The 20,864-nt window shown below is 41.8% G+C and overlaps 1 protein-coding gene across 1 annotated transcript in view; it reads left to right on the plus strand.

The window, feature by feature from the left end:
- The window catches only part of MCC (MCC regulator of WNT signaling pathway), a 466,429-nt gene that overhangs the window by 323,699 nt on the left and 121,866 nt on the right, over positions 1 to 20,864 (plus strand). Inside the window, exon 4 of the mRNA XM_058440606.1 lies at positions 14,635 to 14,748. Within this exon, the coding sequence (XP_058296589.1) occupies positions 14,635 to 14,748 (114 nt within the window). The remainder of the gene's footprint in view (positions 1 to 14,634; positions 14,749 to 20,864) is intronic.

Consider the following 20,864-nt stretch of genomic DNA (forward strand, 5'->3'; position numbering starts at 1 on the left):
TGGGGGAATGGTAGACATGACAAGAAAATCAAGGATTAGATGTCACTTCTTTTGCTGTGGCATGTTTGAAGTAATGATTAGGCTGGGCTTCATGAGCTTGGGAAAATATGTAGCTCTCATTCCCTGCCCCCTCCCACCCTTCTTAATAAGCACAGGAGAAATTTAGCTTGCAAATGAATGTATGTGTTGGGGGCAGAAAGCAATGTCATTCCCAAAAATGTATGATGAAAGAGGCCTTACTTCTAGGAAGCTGTGTGCTGTTTGTGATTACCCAAAAGCTCCCCACCTACCTCAGCAACCAAGCTGTTTCTCTTACCATTAGGTCTGGAGCCTAATATGGATTTATTGGGTGGTTACAGGTTGGAAGATGGTGCCGCTGGGTTGGGGGCTCCTACCATTTAGAGAAAGTCAGAAACAACCAATATACGTAAACCCCAAAGAAACGTTTCTTTTATCAGCCTATCACGGTAGCCTCCTCTTTTTTCTTCCTGCTGCCTTCTCTTTCAAGGGTGTCACAGAGTCCATGTAACGGCAGAAGGGTAGAGGTGAGTGCCGATGTAGGAGACCTTGCATTGTCCTTAGCTATCCCATCTGCAGCCAGTAATGCCGCTACCCCTGCCATACTTTATTAATTTCAGAATTAGCCCATGAAATTAAGGGGACAAAAAAGGAATAAGTCAGTTCGTAAGAGAACTGGCAAGACAATATGTGATAAAATGTTGGTGTTTCTTGTAGGTAGGGGGAAGAAACAGGGAGGCTTTTTATATTAAGATAATGCTGAGCTGTTGCATACCTGTCCGAATTACTAGTATGTTGTGGTTTCTAGAGACAAAGTAGGAGGATAGGCTGCTTTTGAGGGAGAAGCAGCTCCTTACAGGAAAAGAGCTGGAATGCTGTCAAGCTAGACTCAAACCACCAGATTTCATTCTGGTCTGTGGTTGACTTGCATTGTGTTGTAGCTTTTATCTGCAATTCTGACATCTTTGATTTGGCAAAGGATTGCAAAACACTCACAGGCCCTGGGCAGGCTAATGTTGGCAGATGGGGTGGGGTGCAGGAGGTGCACCAGCTTGGGTAGGTTCATGGCTCACTTGCAGGAACAAGGTCTTTTTGGGTAGAACAGCGCCTTTTTGGCTACAGAGTTCAGGCTGCCCTTTACCTATACAGGGGAGCTTCTTACCTCTGGTGCCGGGCACTGTCAGAGCAAGCATGGGGATCCCACTGAAACTCCCTCTGGTACCAATGGCCTTTCTAATTTGAGCAGCACTGCTATAAACCATCTGGTGCTGAGCACCATCCAAGTCTGCAGTCTTGAGTCCTCACGCCCTCTCCCTTAGCCCACACCAGTTATGGGATCTCAAAATGTGTGACCCTGGATACCCGTGGTAAATGTGACAGGTCAGCTTGGAAGTTTGTGGTTTCAAGTACTAGAAAACGGACTGTGCCTCAGTTTCCTTATCTGTGAAATGAGTTCATTGTAGCACCTATCTCGGTTTACTGTGAGAATTCTATGAAAACTCCCGTAAAGTGATCGGCACGTAAGAATGTGCTAGGCAGAATTCATCTGGAGTGCTGTGCTTGGTCCTGGCTACCATTTACCAAAAGGAACATTGACATCCTAGGGGCCCCTGGGCGATCAAGGATTGTTCTGGAGGTTTGATAATTTAGGAAGGATCTTACTGATAGAGTGAATTACTTGGAGAATTTGGAGTACAGAAGGGAGCTAATTTTATCCTACTTATGGAACTAGACCAATGGGACAAGTTGCAAGGAGGCAATTTCAGAGTTGCTATGTAAGGTGAAATTTGCAAATGCCAGTAGCTATCCAACAGTGAGCAGGCTTGGCTGTCTGAGGAGTTGCCGAGCTTTTTATCACATAGACATAGTGACCACCTGCAGGCAACACTGTAGACAGGATTCTGGCACTGGCTGGACTGTTGGATAAGAGGACAGTTAATGATCTTTCCAACTCCTAGATTTGGAAAATCCGTAGTTTATCTCTGTGAATACACTGGGAGCTTGTTGAGAGCAAGGATTACCTATTTATTTGTATTCTTCATAAGACTTTGTAAATAGGGTCAAGAAAACACTTAAAAATTGTATAATACTAATATATGTTTATTATAGAAAAAATACAATAAACCTAAGAAAGAAAATCATCTGTAATCACACTACACAGCGATTACCTGGGGATGCTGTTAACATTTTGGTACATGTATTTTTGGACTTCTTTCTAGTTAGATATTGTGGCCAAAAATAGTACTATATTAAAAATTGTTTTGCATAAACTATCTTAAGTGTAGTTACATGTACAGAAATGTCTGACAGATATTTGCAGGTGATATCATCTCATAGTGGTGGTGGGAAGAGGTAAGGATAATGCTCCTTTATCTGTATTTTCTAATTTGCTAACTTTACCCGTTCAACAAATACTGTGTGAAATTCTACCATGTGCCAGGCACAGTTCTTCTTGTTCATGAGCTATTTCCCCAGCCTCTTGACATCCCTGCCTCCTTGGAACTCATAATTTTATGGGGGCAGTGAGTCAACAAAAAAAAAATGTTAGGATATGATGTCAGGTCATAGTAAGGGTTATGAAAAAAAAGGAGGAAAGAGAAAGTGGATGAGGGAGAATAGGTGGTCTGTGGGGGACAATTGGAAACCAACATGAAAGAACTTAAGAAATGAGTCATACATGTGGGAAATAATGATTGCTAAGTTAATTGTATATTTCTCTGTTTTGGTGACAACTTAGTATTCTTTTCCTGCCACACAATTTATTCAAAAACTTATTATTTTTTATTGTTTTTCTATCATGAATAGATGACCTTTGTGTGTGTCCTTGCTTACAATAACTTCTTTGGTCCTCTCTTTTGTACTATTGAGATGCATTTTTATGGAAATTGATTTTGGGGTCATTATGTATGTCCCGCTTGGTTCTTGACTGTCTCTTACCTGAATGATATGAGGACCCAGGAGGCGGAGGGTACAAAGCAGGCATGAGGCTACTCCAGTTTCCAGGCTGTTTAGGATGAATGTGTTTGCCTGCTTACCTGCTGGCCCAGCCCGGGTGCAGGGAGCAGCTGATTCAGTTACACATGTTGAAAGGCAGAGTCTAGATTACTCTGATTAATGTGATCTAGGCTCCAATGTGTTGAATCGTTCTGATTGCTTAATCAGGACTTGTGAAAATGAGATAGGATAGTAACGTACCACTGTTTTCAAAGCCTGATTTTATTTCGACACTTTTTAGCAGGCAGAAGAGGTGGCATATGATAATTGTGGTCAGTAAGGTGGCAGTGGACCAAGGCACGGTGGCTCTAGCTTGTAATCCCAGCACTTTGAGAGGCTAAGGTGGGAGAATCACTTGAGCCCAGGAGTTTGAGACCAGCCTGGGAAACATGGTGATACCCTGTCTCTACAACAACAACAACAACAACAACAACAACAACAACAACAAAATTAGTTGGACGTAGTGGTGCCCGACTGTGGTCCCAGCCACTGGAGAGGCTGAGGTGGGAAGATGACTTGAGCCTGGGAGATCGAGGCTGCAGTGAGTCATGTTCTTGCCACTGCATTCTAACCTGGGTGACAGAGTGAGACCATATCTCAGGGAAAAAAAAAAAAATTGCAACGATCCTTGTGGCTAACACTCTGCCAGCTGATATTGTGGTTAAGTGATTTGCCTGAAATATTTCATCTAATCTTCTCAACTAGAATGAGTGGGTGTTGTTCCCATTTTAAAGATGAGTAGACTGAGGCTTAGAAAAGTTAGACGAGTTACCCAAAGCTGAACTAATACTCAAGTCCAGGGTATTTTGTTTTTGCATTTTGACAAAGCCTATGTCCTTAACCATGAAACTGTTTTTCATGTTGTTTTCTTACTACCTAATCTCTTTCCCATGTTTTTCATTTGCTGGGAACAAAGTGATCCGAGTTGGGACTACTGTTGGCTGGGTTAGAGTGATTTGGAAAGGAAAGAAGATTCAGACCTAAAAGCCATTCCTTCTTTCTATCTAAACACACTGTTCTCTGCAGCAGTCAGCAGGGCCCCATCAGAGAGGGAACACGAAGCAAATTTGAAATGTGTCTCCTCTCTCCTCTCCTGGTGCTTTGGATTAGATGTACCAGCAAGCAGTAAATGGCCCATCCGTCAGCAGCCCTGTGGTGAGGCAAGACAAGCCAGGGCCTGCCTGGGCCTTCCCTGAAACGGAGCATGCCATGGCATCAAGCATTTTAAAACTGATTTTCTTTAAATGAAATAATGCATATTAAAGTATATTTTAAAAGATGGGAGTGCATTTAAAAATGATTGTATTGAGTATCTAAATAGCTGACATCTTAGCTAACTCTTATACTTGAATTAAAAGTCTGGAAGCATGTGCCTTGAGTTTTATATATACTCTGTATGTGTATATGTTGGTAATTGTATGTCTGTGTGTGTATGGGTGTGTGTAAACACGCACACACACACACATAAATCTAAACCTCCATTTGCTTTCCCAGACAAAGAGTATTGTCCTTAATGCATTAAAATCTAGGGTCTCTTCAAAGCACTTCAACCATTGCTGTAAAAATACTTTGGCCTTTCCTGATCTGTGGAGTTTATTGACTGTTTCACCATTAAAGGTACTTGGTTTCTCTAGAATGGGGAATTCAATACCTGCTAAATTGGATCAATATAAAAATTTATGAACAATGCAGACCTTGTCAGAGAACCCTTTTATTCATGTTCATAGAATTCTCTGTGGGAGTTTCCGCCTGGGGGATCACATCAGTATTTAGCGTGCGCTGAAATATTCATGTCCTCTGATTAGCTGGATTTAATTGTTACATCTTCATCTCCTTCATGATGTGTCATTAGGATGCAACCCACCTTGAAATTTAAGTTGGTGCAGCTAGCTTACTGCAGTGTCTATATTTTGTCTGTGTTTCTTTCCAAAAACCCTTGTATAACCACATAATTTTCGTTTCCCTTGAAAATAAATATTACTACATGTTAGGATTTTTTTAGTGGAAAATACTAACTTATTTTTAATAGCTACTATTGTCTTACAATATTTGTATGGGAAATTTTTACAAGGTATAAAAAATATTCTTCTGTTTAGATTTTTAATTTTTAAAGATCACAACAGTTGAAGGTAATAACCTTTCTTTCTCTGTACTCTTTAAGCAGCAAAGTTAGGTGTTTGTAAGGGCTATTTTACCTATACTACAATTTTGTCCTCTTTAACTTTCCCACATAGAATGTGGGAATAGCTAGAGATTAATTTTTCGCTGATTCCTTCCTGGGTCTGATACCAGCTGAATGGTCTTCTATTTCTCAAAATATTTAAAGTTTTAAAGAATGAATACCTCTCTATCCCCCATGCTAATTGTGCTAATTCTGCTTTCTTCTCTTAACAGAATAACCCTCTGAGATCTTTTCTTCTCAACAGTTTCGTGGATATTTGCAAGGATCTCAGAAGTGCTATGATATTCTATTACAAAGCAGGGGACTTGGTAGTTATGAACAAGACCCTGGGGTTAGACAGACCTGGGCTTTCATTCTAGCTCTGTTACTTACTAGCTTGACAAGTTACTTAACCTCTAGGTCTCAATTCCTACCTCTTTAAATTGGAGATAACAGCACTACCCATCTCATAAAGCTATGTGAAGAATAGTTGAGAAAATGCATGTTATGTGCTGAGTATAGCAATCTAGCACATAGCAAACAGTTGTGTTAGCCAGTAAAAATTATGATGATGAGACTTATTTTCAGGGGAGCATATGTTTACAGATGGGATGGGATTGTGGGTCATCTTTAAAGCTGATTGGCAGTCTCAGACACCTCCCCGCCTTGGGAGCCATTTCCTAACCATTTATTTGAAGAAGGGGTGGTGTGGCTTTAAGTGGGTCCTGGGGACCAGTATGACAGCTTTCACAGTGAGTACCTGGGCCTGCTTTGTGATCTGGCACTGTTCCCTATATCAGCCATCCTTGGGTAGGGTTAATCTTTCTTGTATAATGGTGTCCCACTGCCGCTGTGTTGAAGGAACCTTTGAATGCTGTTTTGAGCAACTGAATTTCAGCTGAGGTTTAAGAAGTAATTCAGGGGCCACTGACCTCTCAGTGAAAATTATCAGGTAAAATGAAAGATGAAAAGCTGCTGCTTTCTGAGTTGATCTAGGGCACACAAAAGTGATTTGCCTGCAATGAGACATCTTGTAGATTATATTTAATGAGTTTTAACTTTCAAGACTATGAGCAGCATTTCTTGAAATACTACATAGCAGGTGCCCCTAGCTGGAATTCCGGTAGTAAAGAGTAATGTTCCAGTCCTAGAAGTCACTGAACAGGCCTGTTGGTGTCCATCTAGCAGGGAACGCTACCCTTTTGCCAGGCATTTTGTTCTTTATGTATCTGAATTAGAACACCTGGGTGTGGAGTCTTGGAGGGGAAGCTGAATGAGGCTGCTTTTTCATGTGCAGATGTTTCTTGCTGTCTCCAAGGATAGCTGGGACATACACATTTTATTGACTACCCACGAGCTCTTGGACTGCCACTGGGAGAGAGGTAGCCTCTGGACAGGGAACCAGGAAATCTGAATTTGATGAACCTTGAACCTCTCTGAGTCTCAGTTTCATTTCTCTACAATGAAGGAATTAGACTAGATGTTCTCAAATTCCCTTGCCAGTGGTAAGACGATGTGTGATTCTGAAAACTCATTCCATTTTTAGGGAAAAGATCTTGGCTGAACAGTTCCGTATAGAGTGAAGCTTCCTTAAATGTTTGAGCTTCAGCAGATTTTTCTGGGACCAGTGGGCAAATAAAGTATGCACAGCCCATAGTGCAGAACTCAGGTGCCTGGGCAGGTGAACATACCAGGCAAGCACGCTTACGAGTTTAAAACCAGAAGAATCTTAGAGATAATCCGATACAAACCCTTCTACAGAGGATGAAAAAGTGCAGAAAGGACAAAGAGAATCACCCACATTTATACCAAGCTGAGTCCCAAGCTTCATCACAGCATTGGAGGACTTGCCCTGCCACCCTCCCTGCTCCCACCCAAAATCACCTGGGTGCTGCCATCACGAAAACCCTGACCCTGCTTCTCCCATGTCTCCAGCCCTGCCTGTGCACACACCTCACCTCTGCCCCACATCCACCCCCCCACACACATACATGGACACAAGCAGGTTTGCACATCCCTCAGGCAATGGAGAGCCGTGGCATGTTGAGTTGGAGGTGCCAGCGATGCACATAGTGGAGAAGATTTGAGCTTAGAGTCCTTTTGTGTTATTATCTCCGGTACTATTAGGTTGGCGCAAAAGTAATTGTGGTTTTTGCCATTGCAATTACTTTTGCACCAGCCTAATATTTATTAGTTTTCTTCACTTCGGCTGATTTTCTACCCCTCTTCTGTGCCTTGGTTTCCTCGTTTGCCAGAAGGAGGTAATAACATATATCTCACAGCATTGTGGTGATGGTTAAATAAGATATGGCATGTAATGTGCCTAGCCCAAGCCCCTGATACCCATAAATATTCAGCAAACGGTAACTATTAATATTATTACTTTCATTATTACTGCCTGGTGGCCTGGAATTCTCAAGAATATAATATTCCCAGATTTTGGCATTGGGATTTGACACTGCCTTTCCTCTGCAGCTGATGGAACAGGTAAAGTGTATGAAGCATGCAGTGCGGAACCTGCCAAAAATATGTGTTCAGTGAAATTAAGTTCTGATTTCTTCCCCTTTAATGAAGAGGTCACTGGATGAGAGAAGTTGGCACTACCCATTGTCATCACTAAAACATAAGCAAAAATTGTGCATACTTTGTATCTGGAAAGCAAGTGGCTCAGCTAGAAAGACAGAATAGTACAGTAGTCCCCCCTTACCCATAGTGTCAGTTACTTGCAGTCAACTGCAGTCTGAAAATATTAAGTGGAAAATTCCAAAAATAAACAATTGGCAGGTTTGAAATTGCAAGCTGTTGTGAGTAGCCTGATGCATTTGCGTGCTGGGCTGCTTTGTCCGACCTGGGGAAGGGCTCCTTCCTTTGTCCAGTATATCTGCATGTCTGTGCTCCCCACCCATTAGCCAGCTGGGTTATCACATCAAATGCCATGGCATCACAGTGCTTGTTTTCAAGTCATCCTTATTTTACGTCATAATGGCCCGAAGCATAAGAGTAGCAGTGCTGGCATATTGTTAATAATTGGTCTGTTCTATTGGTTATTTTGAATCTCTGACTATGAATTAAACTTTATCATAGCTTTGTGTGTATAGGAAAAAACATAGTGCATATAGAGTTCAGTACTAACTGAGGTTTCAGGCGTCCACTGCAGGTCTTGGAGCAGATCTCCCTCCATTAAGGAGGGGACCACTGTAACTCCTGTCATTACTCAGTGGGAAGGCAATAGAGGCATGCTGGCAGTGAGTGTTAAACTAGCACTTCAAGTAGCCAGACCAAGTTAAGGAGAAAGAGAACAAGCACAGTTTACCCGAGATGAACTCACTTCCCAACAAAGCCGGGAAGACTGGCCCAGCCCTCAGCACCATGAGTTGCCTCAGCAGCATGAGGTGCCTGTATCTGGATAGGGCCTGTGGGGATGAACTCATTCCTCTGCCTCAGCTGTGGCTGCACGTGTCTTTGGGCCCTTTGAAGACCGTGCTGTTCAAAGCGCAGACTGAAGTCCCACAAAGATGAATCTAGGCTCTCCACCATTTTATTCAAGTCGTATTCCTTTTACCAACTGTGTTTCATGGGAAAAAATAGTTGTCCCTCAGCAAATCGGGAAGCATAGCTTGCCCTTAGGCCACAGAGTCCTGGCGTGATGAAGGTCAGAGGAGATGGTGCCTGGAGAGTGCCGTGTGCACTGGGTAGTGTAGGCATGTCTGCTGTGTTTATTGCCAGTGGTAGCAAAATGCAGAAGCACCTAATAACCAGAAATACGCAGTGACACTCCTGGAGGGGCTCTCATCAGAGTCACTGGACTGCAGAGTTCAAGGGCACCTTATGAAGTGTGAAGCCTTTTGTCACACAGCAGATATGCAATGGAATAGACGTCTATTCACCAGAAGAAACCCCTGGGAGAGTCTGTCATGAGGGCACTGCTCACTCCTCACCTGGGCTCAGCGGGGCTGGACACCTTTCCTCTCAGAGGCTAAGAGGGCTTGTCCTTACAGTCAGTTGAACAGTGACATTATTTTACTCAAGTTATGTTTTATCCAAAAATAACCACTTTGACAGCTTGCAGCCAAATGTCCAGGTGGTTTAGTTTTATTTGGATACACACTGTAAAATGAATGTGAAGCAGGGCTCAAAACAGCCTAGGGAATTAGGGCCTTTTATCTCCAGAAATGTGAGGAATGTATGGATCTATATCCTTCATGCACTAGATCCAGGTTTGTATACGAAGTGTCAGGGTCCTATCTAACCTCATTTAGGCCTCATGTTAAAATTTCACAGAGAACTAAGAGCCCTGGCTGTCAGCTCCTTCAGCCTTAGGATTTCAGCAGAATCTGGCAATGCAGCTATTGGCTTCTTAGTCCTGTGCTATCCACCAGGTGATACGCTTCTCCAGGACAGGACCGTTTTCCCAGTCTGAGTGTCCCTAGCACCTCTGATGGGACTTGGTCTGCCTGAGAAGGTTGTTGACTTCAAACAAACCCATCTGAGTGCTTCCCTGGTTCCAGCCACCATGCTAGTCACTTTCTGGATGCCATCATTTGTCTTGACACAGCCCTACAACAAAAGGGATTAAATTGTGCAAAGACAGTCTACCAACAAGTGGCATAGATAAGATTTGAACCCAGGTGTTTCTGATTCTGTGAATTAGGATTAGATCAGCTTCATTTGCCAGAAACTCTCAACTTCATAGTGCTTTATACAACAGAGGTTTATTTCTTGCAGTTCTGTAACAAGTCTGGGGTTAGGCAGTCCAAAGCTGGTGGGGTGGCTCCACAAAGTTGCTAGGGACTGAGGCACCTTTCTGCCCCCTAGAGTCTCAGCTTTGTAGCACAAGATGGCTGCTAGAGCTCCATCCATCACATAAGATATCAAACAGCAAGGATGGATGAAAGGAAAAAGGATGTGGCCTCTCAAAAAGATTTTCCCATACCTCTCACACAGTATTTCTGCTTACATCGCACTGGCCAGAACTTTGTCACATGGCTATACCTAGCTCAAACTGCACTGAAGGATGGGAACTGGAATATTTTAGCTGAGCAGCAATATGACCAGCTAAAAATCAGCATCTGACTCCTGAGTATGAAGAGCTATGTGTTGAGGAAGACACTAGCACAGACTCTAAACAGCATGTATTTTCTTTCTCTTTGGTTCATGGAACATTTTCTTTTCATCATACTTCATCGTTCATATGTCTGAATCTCTCACTCAAGTTAGAGGCCATTTCAGAAACCAGAATATCATTAAAGGGATCCCAAAAAGCGGCATAAATATAATTTCGCATTTATACATACTTGAAAATTTTGGTTGCTTTACTACATTTATCTTTCCAAGATTTAAACCCACTGGTAGTCCTTTTAAAAATTACCCAGAGGCACTGTTATACACTGTTAGTGGGAATGTAAATTAGGACAACCATTATGGAAAACAGTGTGGAGGTTCCTAAAAAAAACCCCTAAAAATAGAACTACCCTATGATCCAATCCCACTACTTGGGTATTTGTTCAAAGGAAAGAAATTCGGCTTATTACAGGAACACCTGTATGCCCATGTTTATTGCAGCACTGTTTACAGTAGCCAAGATAGGGAGTCGACCTAAGTGTGCATCAACAGATGAATGGATATAAAGAGTGTGGTACATATGCGCAGTGGAATATTATTCAGCCATAATAATGAAATCCTGTCATTTGCAGCAATGTGGACAGAACTGGAGGTCATTATGTTAAGTGAAATAAGCCAGGCACAGAAAGACAAATATCACATGTTCTTACTCATATGTGGGAGCTAAAAAAGTTGATCTCACAGAGATAGAGAATAGAATGATAGATACCAGAGGTGGGGAAGAATGTGAGGATAGTGGGGGAGGGATGAAGAGAGAGGTTCGTTAATGGGTACAAACATGCAGTTAGAAGAAATAACTCCTGCTGTAGCACAGTAGGGTTACTATAGCTGGCAATAATGTATATTTCAGACTAGCTAGAAGAGATTTGAAATGTTCCTAGCACAAGGAAATGAAAAATGTTTGTGGTGATGTTTATTTTAAATATCCTGATTTGATCATTACACATTGTTTACATGCATCAAAATATCACATGTACCCCATAAATATGTGTAAATACTATATTTCAGTAAAAAAGTTTTAACTGCCTAGAAGGACCTCCAAACTAATTTTTTCATGCTTGGCAACACACAACTACACAAATTCCTTCGTGTAGCATCACTCACAAACACTCTAGCTTTTGAATTTGCGTGAATGCCACCAATAAGCCAGAGATGGGTGAAACCCCAAAAGAAGGGAGGTTATGTCAGCTTTTGATGACTTGAGTTGGTGATGCAGTGGGACACGGAGTGCCACTGAACTCAAACTCACAGAGATTGAGTGTCCAGCACTCAAACTTGGGGTGGGAAGTCCACTCCTCTCCTCACCCACTCAGTCCAGGAGGTCAGGGGGTGGTCTGTCAGCCGATTCTAGGCAGTGTGGCTTGTGGCTGGTTGGTGGCTTCCCCCACTCCATCTTCTGCTCTCTCTAGTTACAGCCTCTGCCGAGTAATTGTCAGTAACAGTAAGAAACATGTTTTATTCTACCTCATTGTTACAGTTTTTCCTTCTATCAGAAGAGCTGGTGGACAGACTGCAGCAAGGAAGCAAAATAACCCTGTACAATATTTATGCTACAGCCTGCATGTCCAGAAAACAGTCACTTTATTTTATTGTGTCTTTAATATAAAAATAACTTAGGAAAAAATGCTCATGAAACAAAAAGTACCCAAACAAAAAACAGCTTAAAACCACCCAAAGCCCATCACTAAAACATGAGAATGCTCTTTCTGGTTTATTTTTCTGTTGCAATTTTATTACTTTTATAATCAGAGAAGATAAGTAAAATGTTCATCCAAGCAACAAACTGAAAACTCTGTCATGTACAATACCATAGAGCCAGAAAAGAGTGCTGTGGACTTGGCCCTGGTGCTCAGCTGACTGTGAGACCTTGAGTAAGCAAGTCAGTCTCTGGATTCCAGATCCTCACCTGCAGTTATGGAGTGGGGGACATCAGTACCAAGGTTCTTTTCCCCATTCAGACATCTGTGATGATGACACATGAGACAGTCTCTGAAACTGATGTGGGGTCACAGAGCTGACATCGAGTCTAGATGTTTCTTACTGAGGGGCCCATAGATAGATTCCAGAGGGTGTCATCACCATAATTGGGTGGAAAATATGCATGCATCCCAAACTCATCTCTGCCCTAGTAGAAGGGTCCATTGCATTCATGAGATTCTCAGTGAATCTGTTCTCACCTCATACATAGGCACCTTCCATCCAGAGAAGTGAAGGGACCTGCCCCCTTGGGCATCTGACAGCTCTTCCTGGAAATCTGGAGAGCTGGTAGGCCAGAAGGTATTATCACTCCAAGCCCAGTGCTCTCCTCCATGATAGTGACCCATCCTGGACCCCTCTTCCAAGTCTGTGATGGAAGTAAGTACTCTGTGTCTGTCTCCATCTGGCCCAGTTCATGGAGTCCGTGGGGGAGCATGCAGCATTCTCTCAGCTTTTCCCTCCAGGCCTCCCCCAACCCCTTCAAGCAGCCCTTTTCCCCGGAAGTAGGAGGGGAGATATAATGAGGAAGGAAGCAAGTCTAGGCTAACAGACCCTGGGATCCTTATCCCCACTCCTCAGTTTCTTCAAGAACATGTCAGCTCTCACATATTTTATCCTTCTCGCCGGAGGTGAGGTGGCAAATCCTTTCTCAAGAGTTGGTATAATAGTATAACATGCCACAGTGTCAGATGCTGAAGAAAAATCCTCAGACTGACAGTTCAGAGGCTGAGGGGGCAACTCACCGTCAAAGGGAGTGAATTTGTTCCCCTTCCACCAAACAAAACAATCTCAACAAGACTGTACAACGGGAACACTGTGGTATTTGTACTGAGAAGTCGTCACACAAAACGTTGTATCTGAAACCCACAGTGACCTTTTCTAAGCCGCCCTAGCCCTACCTCAGAAGACAAATACTGCCAGATTGCCTGACATTTTCTTTTTTTAATTTTAAGCATTCCTGATTTCAAATCAGCTATTGATCTGTTGGTTTGCTGCTCCGATGCGATTAAGTGAAGTCACATTTACTGCTATTACAGTCTAACAAAAACAACTGCTTTGAAACCCGACCCTCTGCCTTATATCTGCTTCTCCCTCACTCAACACCCACCCCACCCTCACCCTGAAGCCTGCCAGCCAACATGCTGTGTGTGGAGGGCAGGTTGCAGAAAAGCACTTTTTTCTAAGCCTCAAATGAGAATCTTCAAAGTTGAGTTACGTACCATCGTTCTGTGTCCGTCTTTAAAGATCAAATGTATTTGCTCACTTCTTACTTGGAATCCTTCTTGGCAAAGACTACAAAAAGCCTATAAAGCCAGGGGATGGTTTGTTTTAATTCCAGTTGTTCACCCAAATGTAGTATGGAATTCAGCGAGGAGATGGTCTGAGCTCCACCTGGAATGGAAAGTTTCAAGGTTTCAAAGGAGGTTTCAGGGTGTTGCTTTGGGACCAATGTGTTGAACGGGTCTTAAAAATAGTTCCATCCGTCGGCCTGAAAATCACAGAAGGCACAAGTGTGGTAGGTGTGTGTGCAGCTAAAGTCCAGTCTTTAGAACCTGGAAGTTGAACCGATTGAGATTCTGGACGTACGTGGGGCCTCCTGTTAATCTTTTGAAGAACATTCTAACTCCAGTTAACCCAGAGAAATGGCTGGGGAAAGATACCTCAGTTGATCCTTGGTTTGTCTTTTCACAGCATCATTTGTCAGAGTTCTGGTGCTGCTCCTGAAAGAGGGCCTGCTAGCACATAAGCATCTGTCTGGCCAGTACAGCCTCTTGGGGGAAGTGGGGAGGCAAAGAGGAGGGAAGACCCAACAAGAAAATAAATGGGTCAACTGTACAAGGAGACCATCTAAAAAATGAGCTCTGCCACTTTTTTTCCCTTAATTCTCAGTGCCTGTCTGCCTGTCATACATGCAGCAATTTAGATGACTGGATTCCAAAAATCCAAATTGTCCTATTCAGCTTTCATATTTTCTGAAGGTGAAAATTAATATGGTTCTGCATTTTCTTGCCTCTCATGATTAGAATCAGGCAGCTCCACTTCAGCTGTCAGGCTCATCCTCACTGAGTAACTTGGGGAAAGCCATTGGAAAGAGAAGTTTTGTTCTCTGGCCTGATTATACCATCCAAAATTAGGTCCCATGTCCCACACATAATATTTAGGGTGACCATATAACCCAGCTTGCTGGTAGCACACCTGATTTATGTCCATTGTCCCCAAGACTCATAACACTTACCTTCATTCTCAAAAGTGTTTCTTTTTGGGTGATAGGCTTTTTATTTGGTTACGCTAGTTGCATGAATGAAGGGAAGGAAATGCATCTCTGCTACAATACTCTAATCTCTTCCTTTCTGTCACCACAGCTCCATTCAGCAGCCCTGGCATCACTAAAGGGAGATATAGTGGAACTTAATAAACGTCTCCAGCAAACAGAGAGGGAACGGGACCTTCTGGAAAAGAAATTGGCCAAGGCACAGGTAAGGGATCTGGAAAGGTTTTTAGTGTGTTTGTTTTTTGTTTTTTGTTTTAAATATTTAATCTTAAGATAAAACATGGGTACAGAAATTCCCACAAAACAAATTACAGCTTTATCAGCAAATACTCTGTCTTGGTCTGCTCTGGCTGCTGTAACAAATGCCATAGATTTGTGCCTTAAACAACATTTATTTCTGACAGTTCCAGAAGCTACGAAGTCCAAGGTGCTTACCGAGGGGTCCCTTCCAGATGGGTACCTTTTTTTCTTTTTTTGAGGCAGAGTCTTTCTCTGTCACTCAAGCTGGAGTGCGGTGGCACGATCATGACTCACTGCATCCTCAACGTCCCAGGCTCAAGCAGTCCTCACACCGCAGCCTCCCAAGTAGCTGAGACTACCAGCTAATTTTTTGTATTTTCTGTAGAGATGGCGTTTCGCCATGTTGTCCAGGCTGATCTTGAACTGCTGAGCTCAAGTGATCCTCTTGCCTTGGCCTTCTAAAGTGCTGGGATTACAGGCATGAGCCCTTGTGCCTGGCCTTTTAATTACCTTGTTAATATTAATTTTCTTCCTTTGCTTTGATTTTTCAAGGACTTCTGTCATTTGTATGTTACAGCATCTTTGCCTATCTTTATCTGTTACTATCTTAAATATTTTAAATCTTTTTTAATTTAATTTTTTCTTTTCCTTTTCTCTTGGGATATTATATGTTGTTTTTAGCCTTTCTCTTGTGCCTTCCAGTGTAGTCATCATTACTGAAATGCATTTTCATTTTATTTCTAACTCTTCTCACTTCTGAATTTTTCTAATTCCTGATGTTCTTTTCTGTCTCATGTCTTTTAGTTTATTTTGAAATAGTAGGCTATTATCTGGAGTGTTTTTGTTCGGGGGATTATGTTTTTGGTCTGTGTTGTGGCATGCTTTTATGGTTTATAAGGATGTTCTGCCCTTATTTTGTATAACTTTGTATGGGATTTGACGTCAGTATTTTTCTGTTTTTCGTTTTCATGTGAAAAATAATTTCCTTGAACTTTCAGGGGGCAGGGTTTAAAATGGCTTTCTAAAGTGTTTAGAACCTAGCCTTCTGTTGTTTTCTTGTCAAAAATGGCAGCCTGCTTTCTGTCACTATCTGGCTCTGTTCCTTTTACCTGCTTTTATCTGGACCTTTTCTTTCCTTTGTCTCTGTTATTCCCATCCTGTTCAATTTTGTTTCCACTCCCAGCAGTTTCTCTTCCTGGAAGGCAGCCCTGAGGGCAGTCTCCAAAGTTCACAGGGACTAGCCTACGTTAGCCTCTTCAAATCTTCCTGTGGGCCCCTTGCACTGACTCTTTGGTCAGGCAAAACCCCTCCTAGTTTTAGCTACTATTCTCCAGTTGGGCATCCTTACTTTCCTGTGAATTCCTTTTGGTTTTTTAGGGGTTTTCCAGTTCTCAGATACATCAGCCTTGTTTCCCTGTGATTCTCCCCATGCTGATGCCACTCAGATCTTACGGATGGTGTTGGTTTGTTCTTACCTGCTTGTATTTTGTTGTTCAATGGCATACCTTGTCTCCAAGCTTTGGGCTTTACTGTGTAAGTGCTTTGTTTATTTTTATGTGGGAATTCGGATAAATTTTAATACCAGGCTGCTATAGCCATCTAACCAGAATGACCTATGGAAAATTTTTGGAAACTTTCATGTCTCATAATCAAAGACTGCTTGAGTAGAGGGAGAGGGTTCTCTGTATTTAAGATCATCCACTTTCAAATTTGACGGGCATCTGAAGGAGATTAACTTGATTACCCAAAGATAAATGAGTAGCTCAGCAAGGCCACCAGTGCCTTTTCTCACTATAGGATGTTATACATGACAAAAATTTTCAGTTTTTACTTAGATGAAAATGTTACTTAAAATATTTTCCTTCTGATTATAAAAGTAATAAAATAGCAATAGAAAAAACTAGAAAGCATTAGAATATTTCAGTGGTGGTCTCCGAACTGAAACTTTTTCAGTGCTTTTTTTGTTTTACAGTGTTTTTTTTAAGAGAAAATAGTTATTTTTGTATTTAAAAACAACAACAAAATGGTGGTGACCATGTTTTCTAATTTATACCCACCCAAAGCCAGCCATCATTAGCAATTCTTATTGATGAGAATTTGTTTTAAAAAAGAAAATTGTGAATGCCTTTAATTGGAAGCTGGCAGGTAGAGTAGTCTTGGATTTTAAAAACTGACCAGGAAGGTATTTATTAAAATTTAAGCCTACAAAGACAGCTTTTACAGAGGATGGTAAGAGGATAATGGAAAATTTTTTCTCTAAGTCAAGGATTGATTCAGCTCTTTTTTTACTTACCTGTGGTCAAGCCATCCTCATGTAATAGCTTTTGATGACTAATTTTACCCTTGATGATAATGGTCACATCACAGAACATTTACTGACTCTCTTATTTGCGTTCTTACGCAAAGTAGATTTAAAAATTACTCTCTGCTCCTCTCACTGGAGATTTCTTCCCAGTTCATATACTGGAACCTAGGAAGGAGAACGTGAAAAAAAAGTCAGACTTATGTCTTTAAAAACTTGAAATTTATGCAAGAAAAATATAAGAACAGTGAAATGACTGTGCTGCACTTTCGGTGTTATATGCCTTGGTAAAAGATTCATGTTTGAGGCTTTACCAGATTGTAGAAGAGCAAATTCATGTGTAAACTTATGCTGTGTGGCTCTAGTAAGTTTTACCAGCTCTCTAAATATTATAGTGCCATGATTAAAATGTAAAATGTAAATGGTGGTTATGTTCAACAGACATTACCAAGATAGCTGCAACATCTGTTGAATCATTATTAATGGTGACACTGGAACTGGTTGAATAAAAGAAGGTGTCTTATATATGCTCATGACATCAACCTGTAGGTAGAGTTTTGAGAATAGTGGTATGAAGGGAAGAGCCCAATACCAATGTGATGGAGAAGACAAAGTGCTTCTGTATTAATTTTCTATTGCTGTATAATAAATTGCCATAAACTTACTGGCTGAAAACAGCACACCCCTATCTTCCCAAATTGAATAGGGGCACAGACATGCACCAACATTCTACAGCCCAGTGAGGACTGAGCCTGTGGGAAACTGGCTAAGATCAGATATAGTCTTGATTTGATGCTTTCAGCATATTTGCTATTTATTTAGTACCAACAATTATTTTAAATTACTGCATTTTTTAAATACTTCAGAAGGAGATATGTCAAACAAGCTTACGAACCGCTTTAAAATCGGTGAGCAGTAATGTGGAATACTTTCTAAGCTCTTTATCTGTGGAAAGCAAGTCTCCTGAATTTTCTACCTCTTGGCATTCAGGAAGAGAACACACACAGTTTTCCTTAAGTGAAATGGAGAGAGTTTTTTCTTTTTCTCTTGTTTTCGGAGATAACTTTTCTGAGATGTAGTCGGCGTGTATTTTTGTTAGGGTTGCCTCATTCCATTCTTTTCCTGTTCGTTTCTGCTTCTCTTTGGTAAACTACTCTAGCTGCTTTGCTCCTTAATGACATTTCCTTTGGTGCTGGTGCCTCTTTGTTTAGCTGGCCCACTTTCCCCTTAGGGAGGGAACCTGGGCAAGAACTTAGAGCGAGGATGGAAATACCCCGAATAGTGTTAGTTGTGACAAATCCTGTGTGACCTTGAGAGGGTAACGTCGCTTGTTAGCATATTTTAAAAGAGAGTGGTACTAACCCCCTTCACAGGATGGTTGAAAGGGTTAACAAATTAATGATGGCATTGCATTTTCCAAGAACCTAGTTCATAATGCTCTTAGGTTTGACAGCTGACACTAATGTGATGATTAAAGATCAGTGGCCTCAGTGGAGTAAGATAAAACCCGGTGAAGAACATTAACAAAACCATAAAGCTGCTTAGCATCACCACATTGCACAGGGTTTTTCCAACAGGGGCTCAAGTTCTCAGGCCAGACTGTCTCGAGGCTGACTCAGGGCTTTATCCCTGGATTGCGCCATAGCACGGATGAGCCTAAAGGATTTTATTCTCAGTGGTTGAAATGACGATGCTGCTTGTTTTTATTACACATTTTTGCATATAGGCAATTTCACCAATTTATGTGGCTAGACACAAGTATTTATATGAATGTTTAATTTGCTTCATCATCATGATAGGAAAGCTAAGATCTCAAGAAGAAACTCCGGGTATGTATTTAGCACCAGATGAAATTTGGGAAAAACAAAATTTCATCATATCCAATGTCAATCATTTTTTTCTTTTCCTTTCAAACTGAAAGTCTGTAGTTGTGAGACAAATCTAGACTCCTAATGATAATGGCCTCCAGAAATTTATGGCAGGCAAGACAGTGCAACCACAGGCTTTCTGGCTTTGTGGCACTGTACCTTCAGTCAAAAATTGAATATGGGCTGGGAGGAAGAAGAACCCTGGATGCAATTACCTGTAATGATAGAAAAAAAAAAAGCAGTAACATATTATTTGAGACCAATTTTTATTTCGTTCAGCTGAAATTGTATGGGGTGTCTCTGTCCAGTAGAGAGAAGAAAATAGTCTCTAACTTACAAGTTGTAGTAGAAGAAACTGCCTTTGGTCGCAGAGGCTGCTAAGTAAATTATCACTGAACAATTGACTTTGGAAGCTAAAGCTGGCTTGTTGGAAGCTAGAGAGACTTTGAATTCCCTGTTTTACACCCCCTTTTGTCTCTTTTTCTGTTTTTATCCTCTCTGGGGGTTGAGGAGAGAGTTCTTTGGGCTTTCCTAGCTCTCTTTGGTATCATAAGGCCTAACATTCATGCTTCCTAGAGTTCACAGAGGCGTTTCAGGGTCTGAGACCAAGGCACCACGTAAGATCCTTAGGTAAATGGTGAAGAGGTTGTAAGCCCACAGGTCAGGGAGCTGGGGGAGGAAGACATAGAGGAGAGAAGATTGCGGCTGCAAACGCTTCAATGCCTTGATGGCAAAAACAGGCATCAGAGGGGTATTTGTTACCTGGGTTACAGGAAATAAATCAGTTGCTTCACATTGAGTCTGTTTTCTTATCTATAAAATGATGGTGTCAAGCTATGCAGTGAAAACAAATAGTTTCAAATTTTCAGTGGCCTAAGTTATCAAAGATTGATTTCTTGTTTTCTATTGGGAGCTCACTGGGACTGGCAGGGGACTCTGTACTATATTGTCTCTACCCAGGCTTCCAAGCCGAGGGCCTCTACCATCTGGAATGTCGTTAGTGGCCATGGCCTGGGAAAGGGAATGTGGCAAGCCCAACAGGAGCTCTTAAAGGCTTCTAGGCAAAATTGTGTATATTCGTTCATATCTTATTGGCCAAAATAAGTGGCATGGCCATATTTAGCTTCAAGCAGGAAGAGCATAATCCTACCATGTGCATGGATGGAGGCAAACCAGAGGCTTGGTGCCACAGGAGTACTTGTTATACCACATGGTGGTCCTGGTGGATGGAGCACCATGTACGTAAGAAAATAATGGGGAGAAATTAACACTATTCAGAAAAAAATGTGTTAGGGAAATTACAAAAACAATGGGTGGGTCTTGTATCAATTTTTTGAAAGTCTATACTGTACTTAAATTTTTAACTTAAAAATTGGAAAACTTATGCAAATGTTAAGTAGTAATTATAGAAGAGAACCTCTTTTCCCTTTTGGTTGTTGTCATTGTATTACCTTCCTGAATGAGGCCTTACAGGAACACGTACTCCTAGGTAACTCGTACGTAGAGGTGCAGTGTTGAGCTTGGCCTAGCATGTGTCCTTATTAAACAGAACACCCGAAACCACACACCATCCCGGGTTAAAAAGTCCTCTGCCAGGGCCGGGCGCAGTGCCTCATGCCTGTAATCCAGCACTTTGGGAGGCTGAGGCAGGCGAATCATTTGAGGTCAGGAGTTCGAGACTGGCCTGGCCAACATGGTGAAACCTCATCTCTACTAAAAATAAATTAGCTGGGCATGGTGGCACACCCCTGTAATCCCAGCTATTCGGGCGGCTGAGGCATGGGAATCGCTGGAACCCGGGAGGCGGAGGTTGTAGTGAGCTGAGATCACCCCACTGCACTCCAGCCTGGGTGACTTAAGCGAGACTCCATCTCAAAAAAAAAAAAAAAGTGTTGTCCCAGGTCATGAAAA

This window comes from Hylobates moloch, unplaced genomic scaffold, assembly GCF_009828535.3.
Source record: "Hylobates moloch isolate HMO894 unplaced genomic scaffold, HMol_V3 SCAFFOLD_6, whole genome shotgun sequence".
NCBI classification, from domain to species: domain Eukaryota; kingdom Metazoa; phylum Chordata; class Mammalia; order Primates; family Hylobatidae; genus Hylobates; species Hylobates moloch.